General features: G+C 36.4%; 1 protein-coding gene across 11 annotated transcripts in view; it reads right to left on the minus strand.

Moving 5' to 3' along the window:
• The window catches only part of OSBPL6 (oxysterol binding protein like 6), a 179,696-nt gene that overhangs the window by 15,816 nt on the left and 140,112 nt on the right, over positions 1 to 23,768 (minus strand). For 2 of the 11 annotated variants that reach the window (XM_016152584.2, XM_016152582.2), the window contains exons 10-17: positions 23,568 to 23,671; positions 22,894 to 22,986; positions 18,475 to 18,549; positions 13,608 to 13,773; positions 10,742 to 10,875; positions 9,704 to 9,727; positions 2,256 to 2,363; positions 445 to 582 (exon numbers count right to left, since the gene is read on the minus strand). In XM_016152584.2, the coding sequence (XP_016008070.1) occupies positions 445 to 582; positions 2,256 to 2,363; positions 9,704 to 9,727; positions 10,742 to 10,875; positions 13,608 to 13,773; positions 18,475 to 18,549; positions 22,894 to 22,986; positions 23,568 to 23,671 (842 nt within the window). The remainder of the gene's footprint in view (positions 1 to 444; positions 583 to 2,255; positions 2,364 to 9,703; positions 9,728 to 10,741; positions 10,876 to 13,607; positions 13,774 to 18,474; positions 18,550 to 22,893; positions 22,987 to 23,567; positions 23,672 to 23,768) is intronic. The other 9 variants (XM_016152585.2, XM_016152587.2, XM_016152586.2 and 6 more) reach the window with 8 other exon arrangements.

Below are 23,768 nucleotides of genomic sequence, written 5' to 3' on the forward strand. Positions count from 1 at the left end.
AAAGTGTTTTGGCTGTGTCTTCCCAGGGGGAAAAAAGCATACTTGACAAAATTTCAGTTAAAAAAAATAAATTTCTGCAACTTGACCAAAGAAGAGAGTCCCTGTTACCAAGACCTTGCCAAGACTCATAAGCATGAAAAGTAATCCAATAAAGCTTTTGTGATAGGCAGTAGTAACCCCCAAAACCATAATTACCCAACTAGATATGCTAGACATTATCCTTCTAAGCTCAAATGCACATCTCTAACAAAGATGTGTGTATATAGGCATATATATAATGTACACACATAGATATTTGTGTGCACACACACATGCAAGCACGAATGATGATTTTCAAATCCTCTTACTTTTTCTACATTTATTAGCTAGTCTCCATAACCTTACTTTCTTTAATCCAAACTCACAGTCAGAAGCAGTTGTGGTTGATGGATTAAGGACCCTTACCTCATTCTCTGACGAGCTTGCAGAGAGGAGCACTTCTTGGGCATCGAAGAACTCAGAGACAGACTCTGACATGGAGAGGCGGCTCTCATTGGCTACTTGCTGTGACAGGGGGAGACTGACATGAATTTGCTCACCAGCCTACAGGAGAGAGAAGCATATGGTGTAATCGTTATTGGTGCAAAGAATAGCTATTTGTTCAAATTAGACCATGACGTACTAGCCAGATTTCTAGAGAAATTCGCACCATATGTTAAAAGATTTGTGACCACAAGTAATTTTCACTTACAACTCAGTAAATGACCACTGCATAAATTTCCTTCCAATATGTCTAAAGAATCTAAGAGGCATAGCTGAAAGGTGTTGGAACTATGGCTTGATTTTAGAATTATGCTTAATTAATATTAACTGGAATTTAACAAGTTGAGTCTCTATCAATACCATGAATTGATTGTGGAGACAAGTTCATTCTCATATACTCAGGTCTGTCATTACTAGCCATATTCTAACCAGTATACTAAACCTAAAGAAGTACTTGTAGAGACCACTACAGATATTATAAGAAAACAACCTACAAGACTAATTTTTAAGAAGGAATATATGTCATTTTCATGAATTTTAGCCAATGAAACATTTGACTAGAGTATTAAACCTTATTTCAAACTGTATTTTTAAGTGATAACTACTGTTCTCAAGGAAGCTATTTAAGTTTCAGTAAGAAAAATATGTAAGAGAACTTATATACATATATTCTTGTGCACATTTCAGGTTGAAACAAGATTCAAACTGAGATTGTTAACTAATTTGTGAATAACAAAGTTTTAGAAATACTTCCAGACTCCAGGCAATTGAGTGAGCATAACTGTTATTAGAGATCATGGGATCCAGGGAGATGCATGAACATATAAGTGGACAACTTAAATAAAGGCTGCCTTGGGATGGTATTTATAAGCAGTTAGACAGTAGAACCCTTGTACCTATAGATATCTATTAAAACATATGTTTTTGGTGCAAATATAACCATACTATTAGTTAAAACTCTCATCTTATTACATGTATTACTGTATCTAAAGTTCTAATATAACTGTTGGAAAGTATAAATTCTCATGGTTATAATACAATAATTTTATAAAGGGTTGTAAAAAGAATTACACGCTTTAGTCCAAATACTGAACGTTCCTCTATCCTCTTACCATTTCTTCAAAATTCTTCTGAAAAATAGAGTAATAGCACCTACTTAAGAGGGTCATTGAGAGTGTCAAATGAGATACCACATGTAAAGGTGTTAGCACAATGCCTAGGACATAATAAGCATTCACTGGACACATGTTAGCATTTAATTATTATCAACATTATTATTATCAGTAGTAGCTGTAGCAGCACCATTAATATTATCTTAGAAAGGTCAGGTGACTCCTTAGATAAGACTTTTAAAATAAACCTTAAGAAAACTTTTATTTAGCAGCTTTTTGGCTAAAAATGTTTTACTTTCCCCCAACATTTCGCAGGCCATCTCATGATAATGAACATTTCAAATGAAGACTGACACAGACACAGAAAATTCATAGGCTGGAGTATATATAAACTAAATATTCAGTGGCATCAGGTGAACACAGTAATAGACAAAAATAGATTCTGGTTACCAAGAATAAGTGATATCAAGCTCATGTACATTCTTTATTCCAAAGAATACTGTACTGTCAGCAACACAAATATTTACACAGGGAAAGAACTGCATAAAAAGAAACAAAAATATGTAGTAGATTTAGATGTTATAAAATGAAAACTCTACATCTATTAAAAATGAATCTTACCTCATCGGGGCTAGGAATAATATTTACACTGACAACCTGATCACAAATAATAGATTCTGAATGTATTCTGCTCAACCGACTCCTCAGTTCAGCATTCTGGTTGAGTGCCTTAAAATAACGAAAACCGCACATGTAATTTCAAATTAATAAGCGAGCATAGAAAAGAGCAAGCACACAGGTACCTTTTAGACAACAAACACTATAATGTTCTTAGCTGTAACTTATGGTTCCACATACATAAGACAGACCAGAAGAAAATAGATGGCTCAGAATTAAGGTATTCATTTTTCTATAATGTAAGGCTACTACTTGGTAGGTTAGTGGGTTGAAAGAGTTCGCGGAGTTTATAAAAACGATTTATGGAATTTTCTCTCCCTTAGAGTCAGGCCCATTACATCCAAACCCTGTCTACCACCACATATATATTACATTTTACACCTTGGAATAAACACTATTAATTATTCCAATTTATTGTTCTAGTTTCCAAAGTTTGGGGGCCATCTTAAAGCCAGATAGTTATCTTAAAAATAATTTGGAAATGAGATGAACAATGAACTGGCTTTATATTTTATAAAATTACACTTTAGTTTTGTAAAATAAAATAGCTGTATTTTCATTTTCCAGGAGCACAGGATTAATACATAAGACAGTACAGCAGAACTAACTCAAGTACAGACCAGAAGATGCCTTCACTGAACAGTGTCGACATCGCCAAGCATAATGAAGAACATAACACAGAAAGGAAGCTAACTCCAAGTTATCTGCATCACATTACTTTCAACATCAAAATAACAACACCTGCTAGAACACAGTTAAGTGTGCATGGCTCCCTACAGCGGCCCTGAGGGCAAAGGTACACACATTACACTGCATGGGAACGTGTCCCACATACTTAAGACAGATATAGCTACTGGAGTTAGATGAAGTCTCAAGTAAAACACCTTTGTGAGGACTTTCACAAAGGCCTAGTGACAACCTGGACAGCTCCTTTCCATTAAAATTGGCATTTAGAAGATGGAAATTAATGTTCTAGAGTGGAAGATAAGCTTCAGGGCTTAACTAAAGACAAATGTCATGACATCCGCCCAAGGGAAGAAGCATTTTGCTTTTCTTTACATAGAGCCAATGAATACAATAAATCAACACACACACAAACATTATATAGTAATTATAACTCTGCACCTATTAAAACACCCAAGATAAATTACAAAGTGGCTAAATTTCACACCTATATAGTGCAGTGCACAATCCTTGAGCATGGGGCATAGAATAGCCTCTCCTCTCTCTCTTGCGCCCAGCTTCTGCTTTTTGAAGAGAAAATTGATCACTTGCAGCTTTTGGCTTTTGTTTAAAGTCTGTAGAACCATTTCATAATATGTGTGAAAAATATAACACACTCAATCTGGTGGGCTGTCAAGTATTGACGGATTAAAGGAGGATACAGATCCTAGTCATTACATTTGCAGATAGCAGGAAATACGTTCAGTTTTAGTAAATAAACTATGTGCTTCAAAGGAAGAATCCTAATATCTTTATAGTCTGCAAAAGTGCTCTGGATCATTCTTCCTGGAGCAAAATCTCAACGACTTGGAATTTCGAAACAACAATAACAACAACAACAAAACTGCTTTACTCCTATCCGTTGTGACTACAACATATATGTTAATTTGTCCTTTCATTATTTCTCTGTCCATAAGTATATACCAAAATTTATCTTAGTTATTGGAATAACTGGAACCAGATGTACTTTTGCTATCTCGGAAGTGGGAGACCTCATGGTAGGTTTTAATTTCAGAATCACAACCTTGACCTCAGGGTTTCATACAAACCTTAACTAATGGTTCCTGCAAAGTGACAGCGCACTCTGTTGCCACTGGAATAGAGTTCATAAAACAATCCCACAAAAATTCAATGGCAAGACTAAGTAATGATTTTCCTCAGGGTAAAAATTTTAAATACAGGCTTGCAATTTATAAGGAAAGTTGTAGAATTGTTTGCTCTGGATATTTTAAAAAGTCCAATTCTCATTTAAGGTCTCATATCATCCAACAGTCATTGAATGTGATCCTGCCTACAAGTATGTGTGTGTGTGAAGGTGTGCAGTTAACTTCCAGCCATTCATATTAATATGGAGCATATTAAAATTTTTAAAGGAATATTGTATTAATATATATGCAGTGGTAGAAAAAAGTTGTTACATAACACACACACACACAAAGTATGGCAATAAATACCGTTTCGACTCTGACAACTCCAATGGTAGAAAGTGTAAGCATACAACTGAGCATGCAGCAGCCTATTTCTGTGCGTCTTTCCCTGGTGACTCCTCCTTTTGCCTTGATCGTATGGACTGTTTTTGAAGTTTGCTACAACTAAGTGCCATGAATGACCTTTGTGGTGTAGCACCCTCAGGTAGTGCTCAGGACCACATTTACTATTTCCCTCCCTGAAAGTCAATTATTTTCTCTGTAGTGATATCATGGAAGCCTTGGGAACACTGAGGAGTAGAGGTTATTTTCAGGGAAATGACTCTATTAGTGATAATTAGCATAGAAGAGCCCTGATAATGGCATAAACAATGTATGGAATGCACCCACAGGGCATGAAGAATGACAAAGCAAGGGAAAAGGAGGCAGATCACCAGTCACTCACGCCAGCCAATAAGCAAGAAAAGCTACGGGAGTTGTCAGTAGTAACGCAGTCTTTTAGCGACATCCAGTACCAAAGGCCTAACAGGGAGGCTTAGGAACTCCACCTAGATTCTTCAGGCAGGTACTCTGCTTATTCTCACTACTTGCTTTTGTTGGTGAGGCCGGACTTGACCAAAAACTCTCCACAAGGCATGCTCGTTTCCCCAGTGCCTCATGTCTCTCATATACATTCAAGCCTAATATATTCAAGAAACACACAATTCTTTCCCAATCTGTAAAAGAAGTTACCATCTTGAAGATCTAAGGCAGAATCAATTGCCCAAATCCCTACCTCCTTGGCTATGAACCACTACCATTCATTCACCCAAGCAGACAAGGGGTGAGAATTTACCTTAGACTGGGTAAGATGCTGGCAAGTGCATTTTAGTGAATGGAAGGAACTGTGGGTTCTGATAAGTCAACATAGGAAAGAGTCTGATGGCTGGAGAAGGATATGAAACATGTGGCAAGACGGAATCATCAGAGATTCAAATCCTTTGTGTCAAAAGCACAACCGGTTTAAGGAGAGTGAAAAAATGAGTTATAGAAACTCTTGAGGCTGAGCTACCAGGAACCAAATCATGGGTTTATCTTAAAAATCACCTTGTTTTTCAATTTCAAAATAAACATGTACTATTATAGTACATTTAGAAAAATGTAAAAAGTAAGACAATATTTTTTGAAAGTCATACTTTACTACCCAATCGACCAACTGTTGATGGCTTGGTTTATTTTTTCCTATGCATTTTTCACATTACTTAGTGAGCGCATACTTCACATCCTGTGTCTGCCACTTATTCTTTGCACATAAGCATTTAATTTATGTTGCAAACTCTTCACAAATATAATTTTAACATCTGTGTAATAAGCAATTATTTCCTATTATCGGGAACTTAGGCTGTTACTGATTTTTCCTAGAATAAATAAAGCTGCCATGAATGTTTAAGTGCATATGGTTTTCTACATTCAGCATTACTTTCTTATGTCCAAAATGATATCAATTTGAATTTACTGGATAGCTAAAAAAACAAAAAAATATGTAAAGAATTCTATGAAGAATATCTTTGTACAGAACAAATTTGGCCAAGTCTCAGGGAACTACGGAGTTCAGGAACGAACAAATATACACAGGACTTTTATCCCAACACTGAATATTTATTTTGGGTATGTGAAATGCTATAGACAGGAAGGATGGTAAATACTATGACTGGGATTGTAATTATGCTATTCTGTGCCAATTTTTTGTTTATATTCCCATACACACCACAGTTCATTAATTCGAAGATGCACATTTCCTCCCACATACAATACCTCTGAAGCAGTGAGTCACTTTAATTGACAGCAGTATTTTTCCTTTCTTCGTAAAATGCACAAAACAATGGTACCTCTAACAATTGATGGCATATCAATTCAATGAAATACAGTAATTCTAGATGGAATACAAGGATCATATTATGATGCTCACATCTGTATGGACCCAACACCCACTACATTTAGCACAGGTTTTGTACAATTTCTGGGGCCAGAAATCAATCACACTAATAACAGTGACAAAGTATAATGTATTGAAGACAGACTTGAGTTAAGTCAAATCTTTTATTATTATAGTAATCTGGGGTGCTGAGGTTACTCTAGTCTTATTAATACTATTTGATTTTGGTTTTCAGGACACTAAATTCAATGGGACATGAATGTAGTATAAAGTCATTTATACAGGGATAGATGTCACATAAAATGTCCTGTCCTAAAGGCTCAAATCCAACATCAATGTTGCCTCTCATGTGTGAAAGTTACTTTTAAAGTTTCATGGAGGTAAAATAAGAGAATTATGTATGTTTCTGCTATACATTTAATGAAGAATGCTAATTTCATATATTTTATATGCTATGTGCTTTCCAAAAAGATATGCAATTTACCAAGTTGCTATACTTAAAATCTTTATTGAAAAGCAGCATTTTAATCATTACATATATGTCAAATAAAAAATATGCTTTAAAAATGTTAGACTAATTTAAGAGGTTATTTAAACATAGACTCTGTCTCTTTAACTCTCTGGGGCAAGACTTGGCTTGGTAACTGGTCATAAAAACAATATCTGGGGCTTTAACTGATGACACTTGAATATGGGTCAAAGACGTTTTTAGGCTACCTAAAATCACATCATAATACAATGTGAAGTTACACTGATATAAAAGCATATTCAGAACAATTGTCTCAATGTATTTAAACTGGTTAGTATCTTGTTCTATTCTAAGTGCTATATTAAAAGAGGGACAATGAAAGTGAAGTTGGCCAACAGGATGACCCTATTACTTGTTTCCCATCTTCAATGTCCCCTTATCTGCTGGTTCCTACCCATCATGATACAAACATGCTGAGATAATTGGCAAGTTCAAAGGTTGACTTTCAGTCCATATATTATTTGTTGTTAAATCACATTCCGTTAACCTTTTCCTTCTTGAAACTATCAAAACTCTTTACCCTTAAGCTCAATGGTATTTGCTATCTAGTATCTTCAGCTGCTTCCTTTGGGTCTCAGATCGTCGTCTTTTTTTTTAAAGTATGTCCTTCAAATATTAATGTTCTCTATGGCACCACTGTTGATCATTTTTAATTCTGACTGAAAACACAATTTATCAATATCTATAACTTCAGTGACATACTGTGGTATCCACATCTTTCTCTCTAGCCCAGACCTCTCTCCCTAGCCCCAGATCTATATATCTAATTGCATGTTGGATGTCCCACAGACACTTCAATCTCTGAAAATAAAAAAATGTTTATTATTTACTTTTAACAAATAAGTTCCTCTTACATTCCTTCTCTTGCGGAAAACAACCTGAAAAATATTCTTGACTCTGGCTCTAATATTCAGCTGATCTCCAAGCCATGCTAACTCCCCCACCCCCACCCCCGTGTCTTTGAAACCCATTCCCTCCTTCTACTAACCCTGGTACTTCCTTAGTTCAGGCCTGCATCATCTCAAATACCTTAAAGATTCTGCCCAACTAATTTTACCTTATGCCATCCATCCTCCAGACTGTATCAGAGTATTTGTTCTCACATACAGAAATATGTAGTAATATTTTCAATTTATGGAATTATCACTACTAGTTAAAATTCTTTATGGCTTCCCCAGCACTGGTAAGATGAATTGAAACTCCTTTCTGTAGTCCTTGATGAGCTGGTTGCACTTACTTAACTAGCTACTCCTAGATTAATTCTTCCCTGTTCACTCCATGCTTCAGCCACTGTGAATTAACTACCATTCTCCAGATATCTCTCCATTGGTCTAACCATGGACAGTGATTCCTTAGAAAGGAGTAAACTGCCAGTAAACTTAAATGCCTAAGCAATGGCTGTAATGAGTTCCAAAAGAGGGTCCAGCCTCAGAGGTGATGGGAGGAGACAGCCAGTGAGGGTAAGACTGGCCCGATGAGAAAGTATGGACAGACACAAGAGTGTGAACACAGCCAAAATGCTATGATAATACACAGCTGGAAGTACTGAATTCTCTAGCGAATAAACTAATCATCTTTAGAGCACTAAATCATATTTACATCTTTTGAGGAAAAATATGAGCTTTTAGTTAAAAAAAATTTTAAAATTAACCAAAGATATATGAAGGTTCTAAGTCTAGATGCAAATAAATAGGTTTTGACAAAAGAAAATATTTAACCCAAAGTATGCAAAGTTACTATAATTTTGCTTTATTTTAATTTTAAGAAGTTAATATCAGGTCCTTCCTCATGAGCTGCTTTTGTCTACTCAGGTCTAATTCAAGGCTGGATTCCTCCTAATCTGTGGCCCTGCTCACAGCTCAGAGACCTTCTATTCTTCTGAATGACCAGAGCCATGGAAATCTGCACCACCCATGTACCAATATGAATGGACTACACCATGGTCCATTTAACTATTTCCTGAGTAAAAACTACTCAGCTCAGAAATCAGACCATGAGCTTCCCGGGAACATGGCCGGGGCTACTTTTATCTTGGTGTTCCACATCTTGCATGGTGCCTCATATACAGTCTGTTGAATGAAATACAATGAATAAAGGAATGAATAAATGAGTAACTTTTAAAATTTCTCCTCATCATCATTTCTAATCTCACTTGATGCCCCAACCCTGATCTCCATTTACCATTCTCTTACTAACAAGCAAATAAAAGCAAGCAAGCAAGCAAGCAAGCAAGAAATACATTTTCTTATCTTCCTTAGTACAAGTTTATCTTATATCACTAAGCTTCCATCATTAAATGCATCTGAAGGAAACACTGCAGCATGTGGGGGGAGGGACAAGACTGTATTTTACACACTTACAAGATGACATTTGCTTGTTTACCTAGCCATTATTTTGATCTTCTGATTCATGAAACTTTCAGAATAATGATTCAGAAGATCAATTAACATTGACTGAGTCTTCAACAGATACATGACATGAGCTTAGCCCGAAGCAAACCATTAAAGTGCTTATGAATAAAACCCTCTGCAGACTCACACAACAGTTGATGCTTTCAATGCTCATGCTCCCAAATCCCTAGTTTTGCACCCGAAGCCACATATGCACCTCAACTGACTGTTTTATGGTGAACGCAGAAAGCGTGGCCCAGATAATGGCACTCAATAACATGAAACTTCACATTGAAATAAGCCGACAGCTCAGGTACATAAAACATGGCGAGGTGGTTTAAGTCTAATTTCTCGGGACTGAGGGAAACTGTTCAAGCAGGAGCTGACCCACACGGAAAACCACTTACCCAGGATTTGCTTGCTCCTTCACTCTGATCCAAGGCACCAGGAAGTGAACAATATTTTATATAAACACTGAGTTCTCACACAAAATCACATAACAACATTGAATTCCCAAAGAAATTTTTAAAAGTGCATTTATAGACTAAATGAAGAAAATGTTTATTTCAGAGAAAGTACTCAGTATAAAGAGCCATAAGTGCAGCTTTAAAGGATTTTTATCAGAAATTTCGACTTTGATATGCATAAGGATTTAATTAGCATTAATAAGAACAATATCATCTATATTAAATAATATATATTACAATGAATAATATACACTGAATATAAAAGTCTAGCTTCTGGGGGCATAACTTAGGAATAAAATCCTAAGAAAAGAAATAGAAAAAATAGATTTTTTTCAGAAAAGAAAAAACAGATAATAGCAATTAGTAATTTTCAGCATATTAAAGTGTGCTAGAAGTGGGAAAAATATCAAGTATGAAAGATCTAGTAGATTTTGTTCTATTTAACACTAATTGAATATATTCTGGAACATATTTTAGGTGTATAAATGCACGACTTTTTTGAAAAACCAGGGACTGCCTTATAAATGACCATAGAGAGTTATTAGAAGTATTCAATCAGCCAAAATAACAATTATATATCAGCAAACAAGTTTGGTTGATTTTTGCTCTTACCTTGACATATTTTTGAAGAAATGTAATAAGCTTTAATACTGACACTAGAATGTCTTGGGAGGCTTTCAGATGAGTGTGCCTCCACCCCCAACTTGTGCCTTACAGCAGGGGTCCCCAAGCCCCAGGCTACTGACCAGTACAGGTGTGTGGCCTGTTGGGAACTGAGTCACACAGCAGGAGGTGAGTGGCTGGTGAGCGAGCAAAGCTTCACACGTATTTGCAGCCGCTCTGCAGCACTAGCATCACCACCTCAGCTCAGATCATCAGGCATTAATTAGATTCTCGCAGGAGCGCCAGTCCCTGCCAAAAAGGTTAGGGACCGTGTTGGGAAAGTGTTATGAGCACGAAACACACATTCTCGTTTACCTGAGACAGTGACTGTCGAAGCCGTGCCATCTGCGTGCTGTGGCCTTTATTGTGATCCTGTTCAGAAACCATCTGCTTAAGTTTCTCCTTCTCTATAGCTATGCTATTAAATGCAGACTTCAAAAGAGAATGCACTGGGTGGGGAGAAAAGTGAGAAAAGAGATCATACAGATCCTGAAAGAATATCTAAAATTATAATCTTTTTAGCACTTTAACTCATGCATAGATGTTTTCTGGAAAGGTTATATTACAGTCTAATTAAAAGCCAGCCTTAAAATGGAATCTATCATAGCATCTATACATGAAACAAATATGGTAATGGTAATTAATCATGGTGATAGTATTAGCATTTCATACCAGACATGCCAACAAAGACTTGGAAGCATATAAAATATCAATATCAATGTTAAATATCAATATTTGTGAATTAATCTATAATTCCTAGAAGGAAAAGAGAACAAATTTTATTCTGCCATAGTTGAGAATATTTGAGCAGTTCTGTGTACTATGAAGACACACGCAAATCATTTAGAACAATCCAAAAATTATTTCCCAAAGGTATGCACTCAAAAAAGAGGATGTTATGAGTCCTGCCAACATAAACAGGTGGCCAGTCTAGGAAGCTCTAGCTAGTTCTCTTTGAGTGAGGAACTGATTGGTCTTAAGACCAGTACTTGCATTACTTTCTTAGCCAGGGACACCTGATGTCAGAAGTACTTTGGTTTAAAAGTAACAGTAAAAACAAGCCCCCTTCCCAATTCCTGCATACCTAACATACATTGGTAAAATCTGAGGCAGTCTTTAATTTTAAATGACAAAATATTGAATTTCCAACTCCCATCTTTACAATAACAGAATCTCTATAATATGCATGGTCTTCTAAAATAGGTAATTCTTTTTTAGTGAAAAGTTATTTTTAAAAGAACTGGAAAATTTTAGCATAAAACAGCCTGAATTAAAGGAGAAATTTGGTGGAATCACAAGACTCACAATCTATTGATTTATGTGCTACATTTTCATCATCATCAATTTAAAGGTAATAACTTGATAGCTGGAATACATTAACTCCACTGGCAGTTCTAAAAGCAAACTCTCACTCATTTCAAAATTCATAATTCTTTCTAAACAGTTCACTTAACAGTCATAGAAAAGCCCCTCTTTTTTCTAGGATAGTTGAAAAGAAAATATGTTGTTTCAACAAAGGCTTTAACAGTCTATTGAAACTTGGATTTCCTGAAAGTCTCAGGATTGCAACCAAATACACAAAGCTTTCCTGGGGCTACCTGCAAATTTATCCATCTCCCTTTAACAGCTGCGCTGTACTTAACTCACATTTGTTGTCTCTTTCTACCTGCTCTTACATGCCCACCTCCCACCACTATGAGGAAAAGTTACTGGCTTTATTGGATGCACACCTGTGCTGTTATATAAACAAAATAACATTGTTCTAGTCTAATGACATAATTAGCATCCGGCTAAGAAATGTAATAAAAATGTACTAGGAGTAAAACAGCCGGTGAGAGAGTTGGCCTTACAGAATCTCGACTGAGTAAGATATAGAAAAAAAGGGGGAAGATGACTTAGCTTGTTTTGGGATTATGGAATTACAGAAATATCTGATAGCACTTCTGTGCTGATGGTTTGAGAGTACAAAGTTTTGTTGACTTCGACATTCCCAGAGGCGCCCTCAGTGTGCACCCTTCTTTTCCTGAGCCACCAAGCTCTTGAGTATTATGGGGAGGGGACTTGAGATGTTCCATTTAACATACATTTTCAAGAATGTTTTACAACCTATAAAACACCCCAGGGTATGACATAAATGCAATTAATTCACAATAGGTGTTGGTGAATGAAAACAACAATGTATATCTTTCTCCAAGAGATTATGCATTAAAAAATGCCTGGGAAGGTATTAACTCGAGTCAAAAAATGAATTTCAGTGGCTAAAATTTAAATATTATAGCAATAAGGGGGGGTAGTTAATTTGGGAGCTGTGTAAACACAGGTAGGACTGCTCAGTCCACCTACACTCCACTATCCGGCTTCTTACTTAGTATACCCTACTCCCTGAAGCCAATGACAATTGAACTTATGCAATGTATCTTACTGAAAATTTAACATTAAAAAAGAGACTCCAAGGTGGGGTCGATTTCCCTTCCCCTTTAAATCTAGACTGGCCTGTGAAGCTCTGACTGGTAGAATGCAGTAGAAGTGTCTCTGTGTCAGACCCAGACCTGGCCTTGAATAGGACAGGCAACTTCTATTCCAATCCTCTCCATTCTTTTGGATCCTTGAGCTGGCATGGAGGGGGGAGAGGAACACAGTTGTGTCCTAGCCATTCAATCAACAGCCAAGCACATGGGTGCAGCCACCTTGGGCCTTTCAGCCCAGCCTCCGCCAGAATACCGTCACGTGCTGAGCTCAGTCAACAGCACGTGACACAGAGCTGTTTAGCGGAGCCCTGTCTAAATTCCTGACCTGCAAGCTGAAAAGTAGAATCAATGAGCATTGTTTAATAAAAAAAGAGAGAAAGACTCAGAGCCTCTTTTTTTTTCCTTGCTAAGGATAACCGGGATTACGAATTAAATGATAACTAAAAGACACTAGTGTCTGCTGGCCTGCCTGGGGCAAGTCTTTTATCTTTCTTCCTTTTTCCCCTCCCTCCCTGATACTTTCTTTATTCAGTCAATAACTGTAAACCTATGATGTGTGCTCTCCCAAGAAGCAGACATCATATTCAACTGTGTTCTGTATATAGAACTTCAACCAGTATACAAACCACCTAGACAAAGATAAAAGAGAGTGAAGGGCAACCTCTTATCAGAAAAGAGAGCTTTCCTAAAGGGCATGTTAGATTTGTTGTTACCTTTCTGTGCAATTAGACAAAATTCTTCCTGAAGTTTTGTATAATCTGTCGAACTTTCCAGAGGGTCAGTGAGGTGGCTAGGGGGAGTCTGAAATTCAATATCTGCACAAAGGTTGGGGTTGGAGGAATGCAAGCGAACTGGTGACATGGTCGCACTGAAAGGAACCTGGAAGGGAAAGATACAAATTATTCAAGGGCAACAGTGCACTGCTCCACATTCTCTTACATAGAAGAGATCTCTTCCCTCCTCCAAAATAACAGATTCCTCTCTGATGACACACTCAGAGAGACTCAGTACTCATTTATTTTGCAGGCGATAGGGGTGAGAAGGAGTCTCACGTCCCACAGTTGATGATTTAGGACTGCCACTGACTCACAGGCTTTTCACTGGTTCAGAGAGAGACTGTGGAATGATAGGAAGAAAAGGCATAATCCCAGGTAAGCTTCAACTCCAAACTCACAGTTGTATCTAAAAATTTACTGGCAGGAAACAGTAGTATATACTGTGATGTGGCTGACCTTCTTTTACAAGGTCTGGGTACTTGCATCTGAGGACTTTTGACGCTCACTTTTTTCTGAACTTATTGAAAAGGTAAAAATTTAAGAGTCCATATACAGGAAGGTTCACTGGCTACATAGCCATTAGATAAGACATAAATAAATACACAGTAAATATACTAATGGTTTAAAAAGTCTCCCAATTGAATTTGAAATTGATTTATCAAAATATATTTGTAAATGAAACATATATAGTTTACCTTAGTATGTTACAAACAACTCTTACATATATGAACATGGCCTATGAACTAGTCAATATGGAAAAGCATTAAATAAAAAAAGTCATATTACTAGAGATTTCCCCAAAGGGAAGAGGTATTTCCTTGCCCAGGCTAGAATGGGCTAGGCTTGTGCTGTGTGGAGGCAAAGCACCTTTCTCTCTCCTTCTGGAACATTCAACCTGAGCGTAGCAAATGCTGTCAGCTGAACATTCTTGGAAAATAAGAATATCAATTCCTCTTGTAAATCAGATCACCGGTAACCTCCCCTAATTTGAAATGCATAGACGTTCATTCAATTATCTTTAAGAATCAGACTCTTAGGCTCCTTTGCTGAATTTTGTAGAAATTAAAGCATAATTCAACACCGTCTATCTAACAGGAAATATGCTTACAGGAAGAATATCTAGTCTAATGTATATGTATTTCAGACCACTTCCTTTTTTTCATTTTTTGATTTTGCTTTAAAATCCTGGCAGAAAAAGAGAGAGAAAATAAATACAAACTAGAATGCATGCCAGATACAGAGGATAGATGGAGGAGTTGGATGGAACAAAAAATATCTGATCTAAGTTAAGGTTTGTGGTATGGGATTTACATGGAAGAATAATTAAAGACGGAAATGTCTGACCTTAACTCTGGTGATGTCAAATCTAGAAAGAGAGGTCAGCCCATAGCCCTCCAAGGAGGACACAGAAAATCAACCCATGGAAAAGGTGGTGGAGATTAGGGAGTCCTGGGAGGGGCTGTGAACTGGGGAAACGGGTAAACCAGAGAGTCTTCAGATTAAAGCATATGGTCTCCATATACAAGGAACTAGAACTGAGCATTAAGAAAAAAGAATGTGCTGACAATTAGGGAAAGGGTTTTATCTGCATTCAGGTGCCTTCAGCACTCCAAGGACCAGCATGGCGTAGAAGAGGGGTCTCTTCCCTTCCTGGGTAGGGCGGTGCCTGCAAGAGCTGAAGGGGAGGTTGAGAGGGGAGGCCATGATGCACTGGAGGCCCAGAGAGCCCAGTAATGATGCAGACTTGTCCCTGAGATAATGGCCTCTCTTAAAATTTGGAATCTGACACTGAGAAGAAAAATGTAAGTTGCAAATTTATATTTTGAATATAATGGAAGTTTCAATTGGCAATAAAAACAGTAAAAGTGGGCATGTACATAACCTATAGGAAAAAGACTTGGAACGCTCCATACAAACTGAAATCAGATAGGTCTCTGGGATATTGAAAACTAATTTTTATATGCTTCCTCCTGAAAATGTTTATATTGATATTATTTTTTTTTTTTTGGTTAAAAGAAGTGCATGGAATGGGTCATTTTAATGAAATTGAGAATACAAAGTGAAGTGTACTAATCTAACTCTAATTGAGTATCTCTTCATCCTGAGGACTTATTTGCTCATTTTTTAATTCATCAATCCTGGTATTGTGGGATTAAAAAATTTAAGTGGTAACTAGGCTCTCAGTCAGAGATGTTGAAGTGGGAGCTGACTCCAGCTCTCAGTGTTTGTACTGAGAACGCTCAGTGTTGGATGTGACCTTCATAACCTGCTCAGGAAAGAAATCCAAGGCTTCCTGGAAATTCTGTGACAGGGAGGAAGCCTGATCTGGAAACATTCTGGTACTAATAAATACAGTTTGAAATGGTGATGTTAGGAGCTGCTTTTAACACCTGTCTATAAAGCAGTTAAAAAAAGAAATGGATTGTCAGTGGAACTACTGGCACTGAAATTCAGCATCAGTAAACATGAATGAAAAAAAGAACACAGAATAGCAGATCTAAGTGTCTATGACTCATGGAGCCAATGTGAAAAGTCTCATGCTGTTGTTATTCTGCATTATGTGTACAGGGACCCTCCTGGGGATTACTGATGGGCGTTGGGGTTCAACCACGGTGAGGGGCCAGTGTTTCTCTTTTTCCGACCTCCTATTCTACTGGGTCTGGCTGATGTTGCAACAGGAACATCTAGGTGTTGGTGCTAAAGATCAACAAGAATAAATCTTTGAAACTTCCCCTTGGGTATATTTTTCTTTAGGAGCAATCTCAGCTTTGCTGGACACTAAAGTGGGCAAAGAAAACGAGTGACTAGGAGTCATTGGAAAATTCTAGATAAAAGGTAATAGCAGGATAGGATAGGCTCAAAATGTGTGGGATAGCTTTAGTGTGGAGAACAGGAAGGACTGGGAATTAAGGTGAACCACTGCAGTAAAAGACACACACAGAGGGTGGCGTCACCAGTGTCAGGTCACTGAGATGCGGATGAGGGGGCTGAGGGAGCCAGTTAGGGTCCTGCTAGATGCTGCTATGCTCAGGGATGGAGTTAAAGCTATAAATCCTGGAGGGTTTACAGCAACTATTCTACCTAGTTATTCCCAAATTCATCGCTAAATGTTGCCAGTAACTCTTCTGATTAGATGAACTTAAATTATTCTTAAGTTCTGTGGTAACAGCTACCCTGGGAGGTGGGCATTAATACTTTCTATATTCAAATTTAAAATACAAACTCATTCTATTCAAATAGGTTCTAAGTCCAGTTTTATTATATTCACTACATGAATCTGCAATTAAAAAATGAACACGGTAGAAACACATTCACTTCCCTATATGCCATCTTAGAAGTACGTTATTTAAGGAACCCATTAGTATTTCCATAAAACAATTGGCCCTTTCTTTCCATACTGCGATATTGTTCTCTAATAATCATTTGATTTCTTAATTATATAAACGAAAGATTACATTTAAGAATTATTTCACTGATTATACGTGCATCTATCGTCAGAATCTGCCGCCTTGTAGGTGTCATATGCTTTACTCATCCGGATTTGAGGACCTGCCTAAGATATACATTAACAGTGAAATCTATTTTAATAATTTGTTTGCTCCAATGTTCCCAAAATGTGAATTTAAGTGCCAGTTCTCTAATAAATTCCAAGTCGCTGGTTCATTTCATAATAAAAAGCAATTCTTTTTCTCAAACAATCTAGCTAAGCACTTAGACAAAATGCAAGAGTCAGTTGCCTATCATACAGTAGAAAATCAACAATCCTTACACCAGTATCCTTTCTCCTATGATTTCATATTTTTCAACAATTCTAATCTTAAAATATACTCCACCAGTAGCAAGAGTAAATCGAGTGTTAATTCAGGAAATATTACCTAATAGCCAAAAAACTAACATCTATGATCGCTATCAACACAGTACTCTTATTTTAAAAAAATGGATAGGACATCATGATTAAATAAGATTTACTTTTACCCAGCAAAGCTTTCTTGTATTTACATGTTCTATTTTATGCTCCAGGCGGACAGTTCACTAATCTAAATACCTTCTATTCAGTTTCAAATTTTGTTATTTACCTTATCTATCTCAACACTTCTTCTACGGTCTTAATACCCATCCTTTTTTCTCTTAAACAAACAAACAAACAAACCTCTAGATATGGCCTAAATATCACTTAACTTTGTGGTTTCTTGCCTTTCCACACTATATTTTCTGATTTTCAGCTCACTATTCTTTCCAGAAAACAATTTTCCCTTGCTAAATGTAATTTGTGTGGTCATTTAGAGATGACATCAAAATTCGCCTTTTCTTACCCTCTCATTTCTTTATTCTCACATCCTGTTCAAATAGTCACATTGCTACAAAAAAAAGCACAATTTATGTCTGTAGTAACATGACTTTTCTTAGAAAAACAAATCAGTTAGCAAGGTTCCAGTAAAAGGTATGGCAAAACAAAAAACAAAAAAACAAAATTCCGAACCCCCAAACCCAGTATCATTTAAGGAAATCCCACACTATAGGCAGCTGTACTCAGTTTTGCAACCTCGAACTAAATGATTTCTCACACCGACAGTACAAGTAGAGAACTGGATTAGGTAACGGCTTTCCGTCGCGAACACCAGTATCCATTGTGCAGCTCCTGCCATGCAGAGGCAGCCAGAGAACATGCGAAAGCTATGCCAGCACAGGAACGGGCCACAGCTGGTGCTGCCGCACGCAAGTGGCACCATGGGGACAGAGGAGGAGACACTCATACAGTTTCTCATTCTTATTAAACGTTCACTTGAGATTGAAAGCCACTCACTGTTGTAGCCACTGCTGCCGCTAGTCTCTGCCGGCGCCGAGTTGTGCTGAACTGGCCCTTCACAGATGGCCCTTCCTGACAGTGAATGAGAGAAGAGGAGGGAGGAGAAAACACGGGATGAGGGAAAGAGAGGACAGGATATGGGAGGACGAAAGATAATCAGACAAGGGAGAGGGAGAGCTTTCAACTAAAATTGACTTTTCCTAATTCTTAGTATTGAGAAAAGTTTAAAGGGGCATTCAGGCTATGAGAAAAGTTCATCATTCCCACAGCAGAATGCCCAAACGCATAAGTCTATTTGTTAAATATAACTTCCACTTCAAAAGGAGATGGAAAGGTATGAATTGACGAACAGCTTGAGATTTCAAGGTAAAATAAAATATGTATAGTGTTTTATTCATGTAATGTCATGTTATATGAACTCAAAGGCATTCAATAAATGAGAGCAAAGAAAAAAAAATAAGTTCTGGAAAAAGTGATTAGATAAATAATATGAAAAGGCTAAAATGAACAGGTTGTAATGGAAGCCTCCTGTTGGCAAGGCAGAATTTTGTTTCCCTCCCCCCGCCCACCCCGCTCCGGGAGGAAAAAGTAAGAGGAAAGGTAGTAGGAATCTTCAACTCTCCATTAAGTCCCCTCTTCTATAAAACTCTCTGGGATTCAATACTTAGATTTGTGTTGGGATTTGCAGGTTGATCTGTCTTCCAAGGAGGAAACGAGTCCCCATAGCATAAGACAAAAAATTTCAAATTTTCTCAGCGCGTGAGGATAATACCTATGAAAATCAGCTATGAAAACCTGAAAGTATAGTTTTCATTTGGTGATGTGCACCTATCATAAACCAGTAAAAAAATCCTTGAGCTTTCTTTCTTTTTTCTCTTCTTGGTGGACAGGATTAAGGGATAATGACATTTCCTTCTAACTACTCAACTCTGCCTTCATTTGACAGATGCTGACTGTTCATGCTCATGAGTAATAATTTCAATTAACTGAGATGTACTTAAGAGTCACCTAACAGTCCAGACTGAGAAAAAAACAGCAAGACTGCTTTTGTGTTTTTGGAACAACAGAAAAATATTTTAAATTCTTATATCTCTAATTCTCTTTATATTTGCCAAATTACATTCATATTTCTCTTCCATCTTCATAAATCATCTGTATACATAGGATAGGTTTATTATATACACACATATATAATCTGCTTTCCACCAAAAAATCTTCCATAGAAAATCCCTGTATGCTTAATGTAGTAAAAAAGGAGAAAGAACTTATTTCGACCCTGCAGTGGAATTTGAGCATCTGTGAGATCTAGGATAGCTAGCTACACATGAATGACATTAGATCATTTATTTGCTACCATTCTTCATTCTCTCTAATGACCAGGATCTAGCATCTAATTCATGCTATGAGCGACACAGGAAATGTAGCAGCTCTCTCTTCCACAGCAACCCTTTAAAAATCAGTCTCTTCTTGCTTTCCTCTACCTCATTTAAAACACGGTGCACTGTTACTGCACAATAATAATACTGAAATTTTTATTAGAACCAGAAAATTTGACATTTGGGAGACACAAAGTCCTTTTTCTAAAAGGTAACCTACACAGAGCCTTCTAAGACAAATGTTGCCTGCAATGAGTTACACTTCCCAGTGGCTTCTAGTGGAAATATGGTCACACAGGTCCAAAATTTAACCTCCACATGCAAATCAATAGCACGATCTAACCTATGCAAGAATAAGCAACCAAACATCCAGCATATCATGTTCATTTTTACTTTCCCGGGGTCAATTTTTTAAATAATCTGTTTTACAATTATTCCAAAATGACAACTGTTATAAAATGCTGAATGCAAAGTCCACTGAAAACACCAATAACCACAACAGCAGTAACTAACAATCACCACCACCACCACCACTAGACGCTCTAGGTTCCTTCACAAATGGCAAGTATACTAAAAGTTACAAACAGTAGAGGGGATGAAAAATGAGCCACTCACTACCAAACCTTTCAATTGGCTACAACGGTGACCATCAGAGAAAGGGGTTCACATAATGAGATAATTATGAGCTCAAAAAATGAATACTTGGTACCCTCAGTGGAATTCCCAAGGTCAAGAAACATTTAAAACAGGAGGGAAAAACTTGTATATTAGAGTGGGAGAAGGGAGTGGGTATGTTTAATTCATTACAGTATAAATAAATGCCATGTCTTTCTATGAGTAAAATACTGGTGAGTAATGACATTTATATTGGTCTTAGTCATTCCTGGGTGATTTTAATGGCTCCCTAGCCAAGTGTGCATGTTGAAGAAACTTCCAAGCAACTTCTCAGTCACTGTGAATGAGGGACCTAAGGGACCCTGGAAAGCCTGTTGCTTTGGATGAGCAGAAAAGATCCAGGGATGGCACCAAATTCTGCAGCATTCCCCCATCATACTTTTTTGTTTTACCAGTCTATGTCTCTGGAGATGAACGATAGCTTACTGCCAGCCCCAAATCTCTTTATTTCCACTCAGAGGTACAACAAAATCTCCTACTTTTGAAAGTTTAAAGTTTTCTTTGAGTGTGGAGATCAGTTGATTTTAATTTCTCTCAAAAACAATTAAACTAGAATCACAAGGGCCATTTTGTTATTCTTTTGGCAAAACCAAACAAAGCAAAACAGCACAGATAAAAACTGAAAAACAAATAAGCCACCCTAAGATGTTGCAGGAGTATGAATAAAGAATATTTTTCTTTTGATGACTTAAAAAAAAAAATCTCCATAAACTTTCTGCACATTGAAAAGCATAGCCTGTGACCAGGTGGGCTATTCAGAGCTGCATTCTAATTCCTTCAGAAAAAAAAATAAGCAATACGAGGACTATGGTAGACCTTCTGGCCATAGCAAGGTGAGTAGGGACATTGCATTAAGACTCACTGGGAACCAATCTATTCAAGACAATAGTTGTGAATTAGAATCTGTTCAATGGCACACCTTATAAAAACAAGCTTGAAATAATATCTAATTGTAAAAGTATATATTCTCACGATGATGGCCTTCTTCAATTTTTTAATAATGGTTCTTTTCTATAATAACCATATATATCATGCTTTAAAGAAAATAGCCACAAAACTAGACAATCACATGCTCGGAACAAATGAAACTGCCAAAAGCAATTTTAGGTAATTTTCTCGTGAAGTCATCTGGCACTTTTGTCTCTATAGTATTAATTTTCTGAATAGAGGGGAAAACACACAAAAACATGCTGAACAATGGAACACAAAAAATTGTGTTCATAGAACGTGGACATTCTAAATAAAAAAAAACATAGATATTTAGTGCTTATGAAAATTTATTTTCAAATATAGCAGATTAGCAAGCAAAGCAACAGAATTTGTTATTTGTGCATTCAGAATTACAACACAATGTTATTAATAGTCAGAATTAAAAAAATTATTGTTATTTATTCAGAGGACATTGAAGAATTCTGAAAGGCAGTTCCTTTTACTTTTGTATTAGAATATAAATTGAGTTTTAGTGCAATAAAAAGAAATGCAAAGTCACAAATCTAATTTTGATTATGCAGGGCAAGAGTCCTTTTATAATATGTAGTCAAGACTGGAGAAGTAGAGATTCTAGTTTAAAAATCTAAAAGTAATATGATTTATGACATAAGAGGATTTAGGCATTTATCATATGCAGTATCACTGCAACAAACAAAAGAGGATCTTATGTTAAAATTTGAAATTACTCATTTCAAATAAATAACTTATTTAAAATAAATTTCAAGTAAATGTATCATGATCCACTAAGACTTTAGTTCAGATTTTAAAAGCGATTGTTGATGGCCAAATAATATCTATATTTTTACAATCATGGAATTTTAGAGTTGAAAGAAAATTCAGAGATCATTAAGTTAACTCCTTCACTTTACCTAGAGCCAAACAGAAACTCAGAAAGCTTTAGAGAAATGTATTAAATTATACTGCCAGGAAATCACAGTGATCAGACTTGATGCCAAGCTTATTGATTTCCAACCTATTGCAGCCCTCACTGTTTTACTGATAAATGAAGTTTAAAGAAAGCTAACACATAAAAGGCTCCTTTAAGATCTAGTATATACAAATGAATGTTCATTACAACCCACTGGATTTTTAGTTGAGATTTTTAGGGTGACTTTTTGTTAAAATATATTTTAATGGTTCAAAGGCCATAATTGAGAATGAAAATGTCACTTTGTAGCCATATTAAATAATTTTTAACCTTTATTTTAAATTAGTTTTACTTATGCAAGAGTTAAGAAGAATAGATTTCTTGCTACTTTAGATAGTTTGAAAAGCACTGGTTTTAAAGCAGTTATTGTAAATTTTTTAACTTCCATGAACTGATATATAGACTATAAAAGTATGTAATCACATGAATGAAAAGTAAAATCTGTACCTGCAGTTGTATTTTTGTATCTTTGCTGACACTTTTTGTTCTCCATCGTCTTGTGACCCGCTTGTCTTTCTTTGAAATATCTACACAGTTAGCCTATGTTACACAAATAGTTAAAAGCAACAAAGTATTATTAAGTTCATACAGATGATACAGACATAGACAAAGAGAGTACTACCAGTTAGTGAAGAATCGTTAGACACCTAACGCAAACCAGCCAGGAGAGAAAGGCGTATCTGATGCATACTGGGCATTAAAAACAGACAAGAACTTAATCATAAAATATATTTTTCTGCTACACAAAATGAACACAGAATTATAAATTTTTGATATTTTCCCCCGATGAAAAGATGGTAATAATTCTGAGAGTATCTAAGTTATATCTTCAGAGGTACCATTTCTAATGTAAACACACACAGAAAAATGATTCAGATTTTTATTTCTTTAGTTTGTTTGTATTTAAATGTAAAACATTTCAAAATAAGTATCTTAATTAAGACAAAGACAACAAGATTTAAAAATATTAAGAATACTAAGAATAACTGCAGAATATAAACTAATCTGTATTATTGTTATTTCCCTTTAATATTACCTTATATATTCACAGAACAATACAGTAAAAATTCTGATTTAATATATTAAGTTTCTTTAACCACCAGCAGCAGTAATATGTTTACCTGCATGTCAGTAAAGTTAGGTGCTGACTGAGTTCTCTGAAGTATTTCCAAATTTTGCAGGAGCTTGCTAAGTTCCACAAGGTTTGACTGGCAGTGTGCAAGGTCTAATAAAAATCAGAAATAAGAATGTTAGAACTGGGCAGGGACTGGTGGTGGTAGTAGTAAAAGGGAGTCAATCCAAATTATGGGAAATATGATTAA

The sequence above is a fragment of the Rousettus aegyptiacus genome, unplaced genomic scaffold (genome assembly GCF_014176215.1).
Source record: "Rousettus aegyptiacus isolate mRouAeg1 unplaced genomic scaffold, mRouAeg1.p scaffold_m13_p_2, whole genome shotgun sequence".
In the NCBI taxonomy this organism is placed as follows: domain Eukaryota; kingdom Metazoa; phylum Chordata; class Mammalia; order Chiroptera; family Pteropodidae; genus Rousettus; species Rousettus aegyptiacus.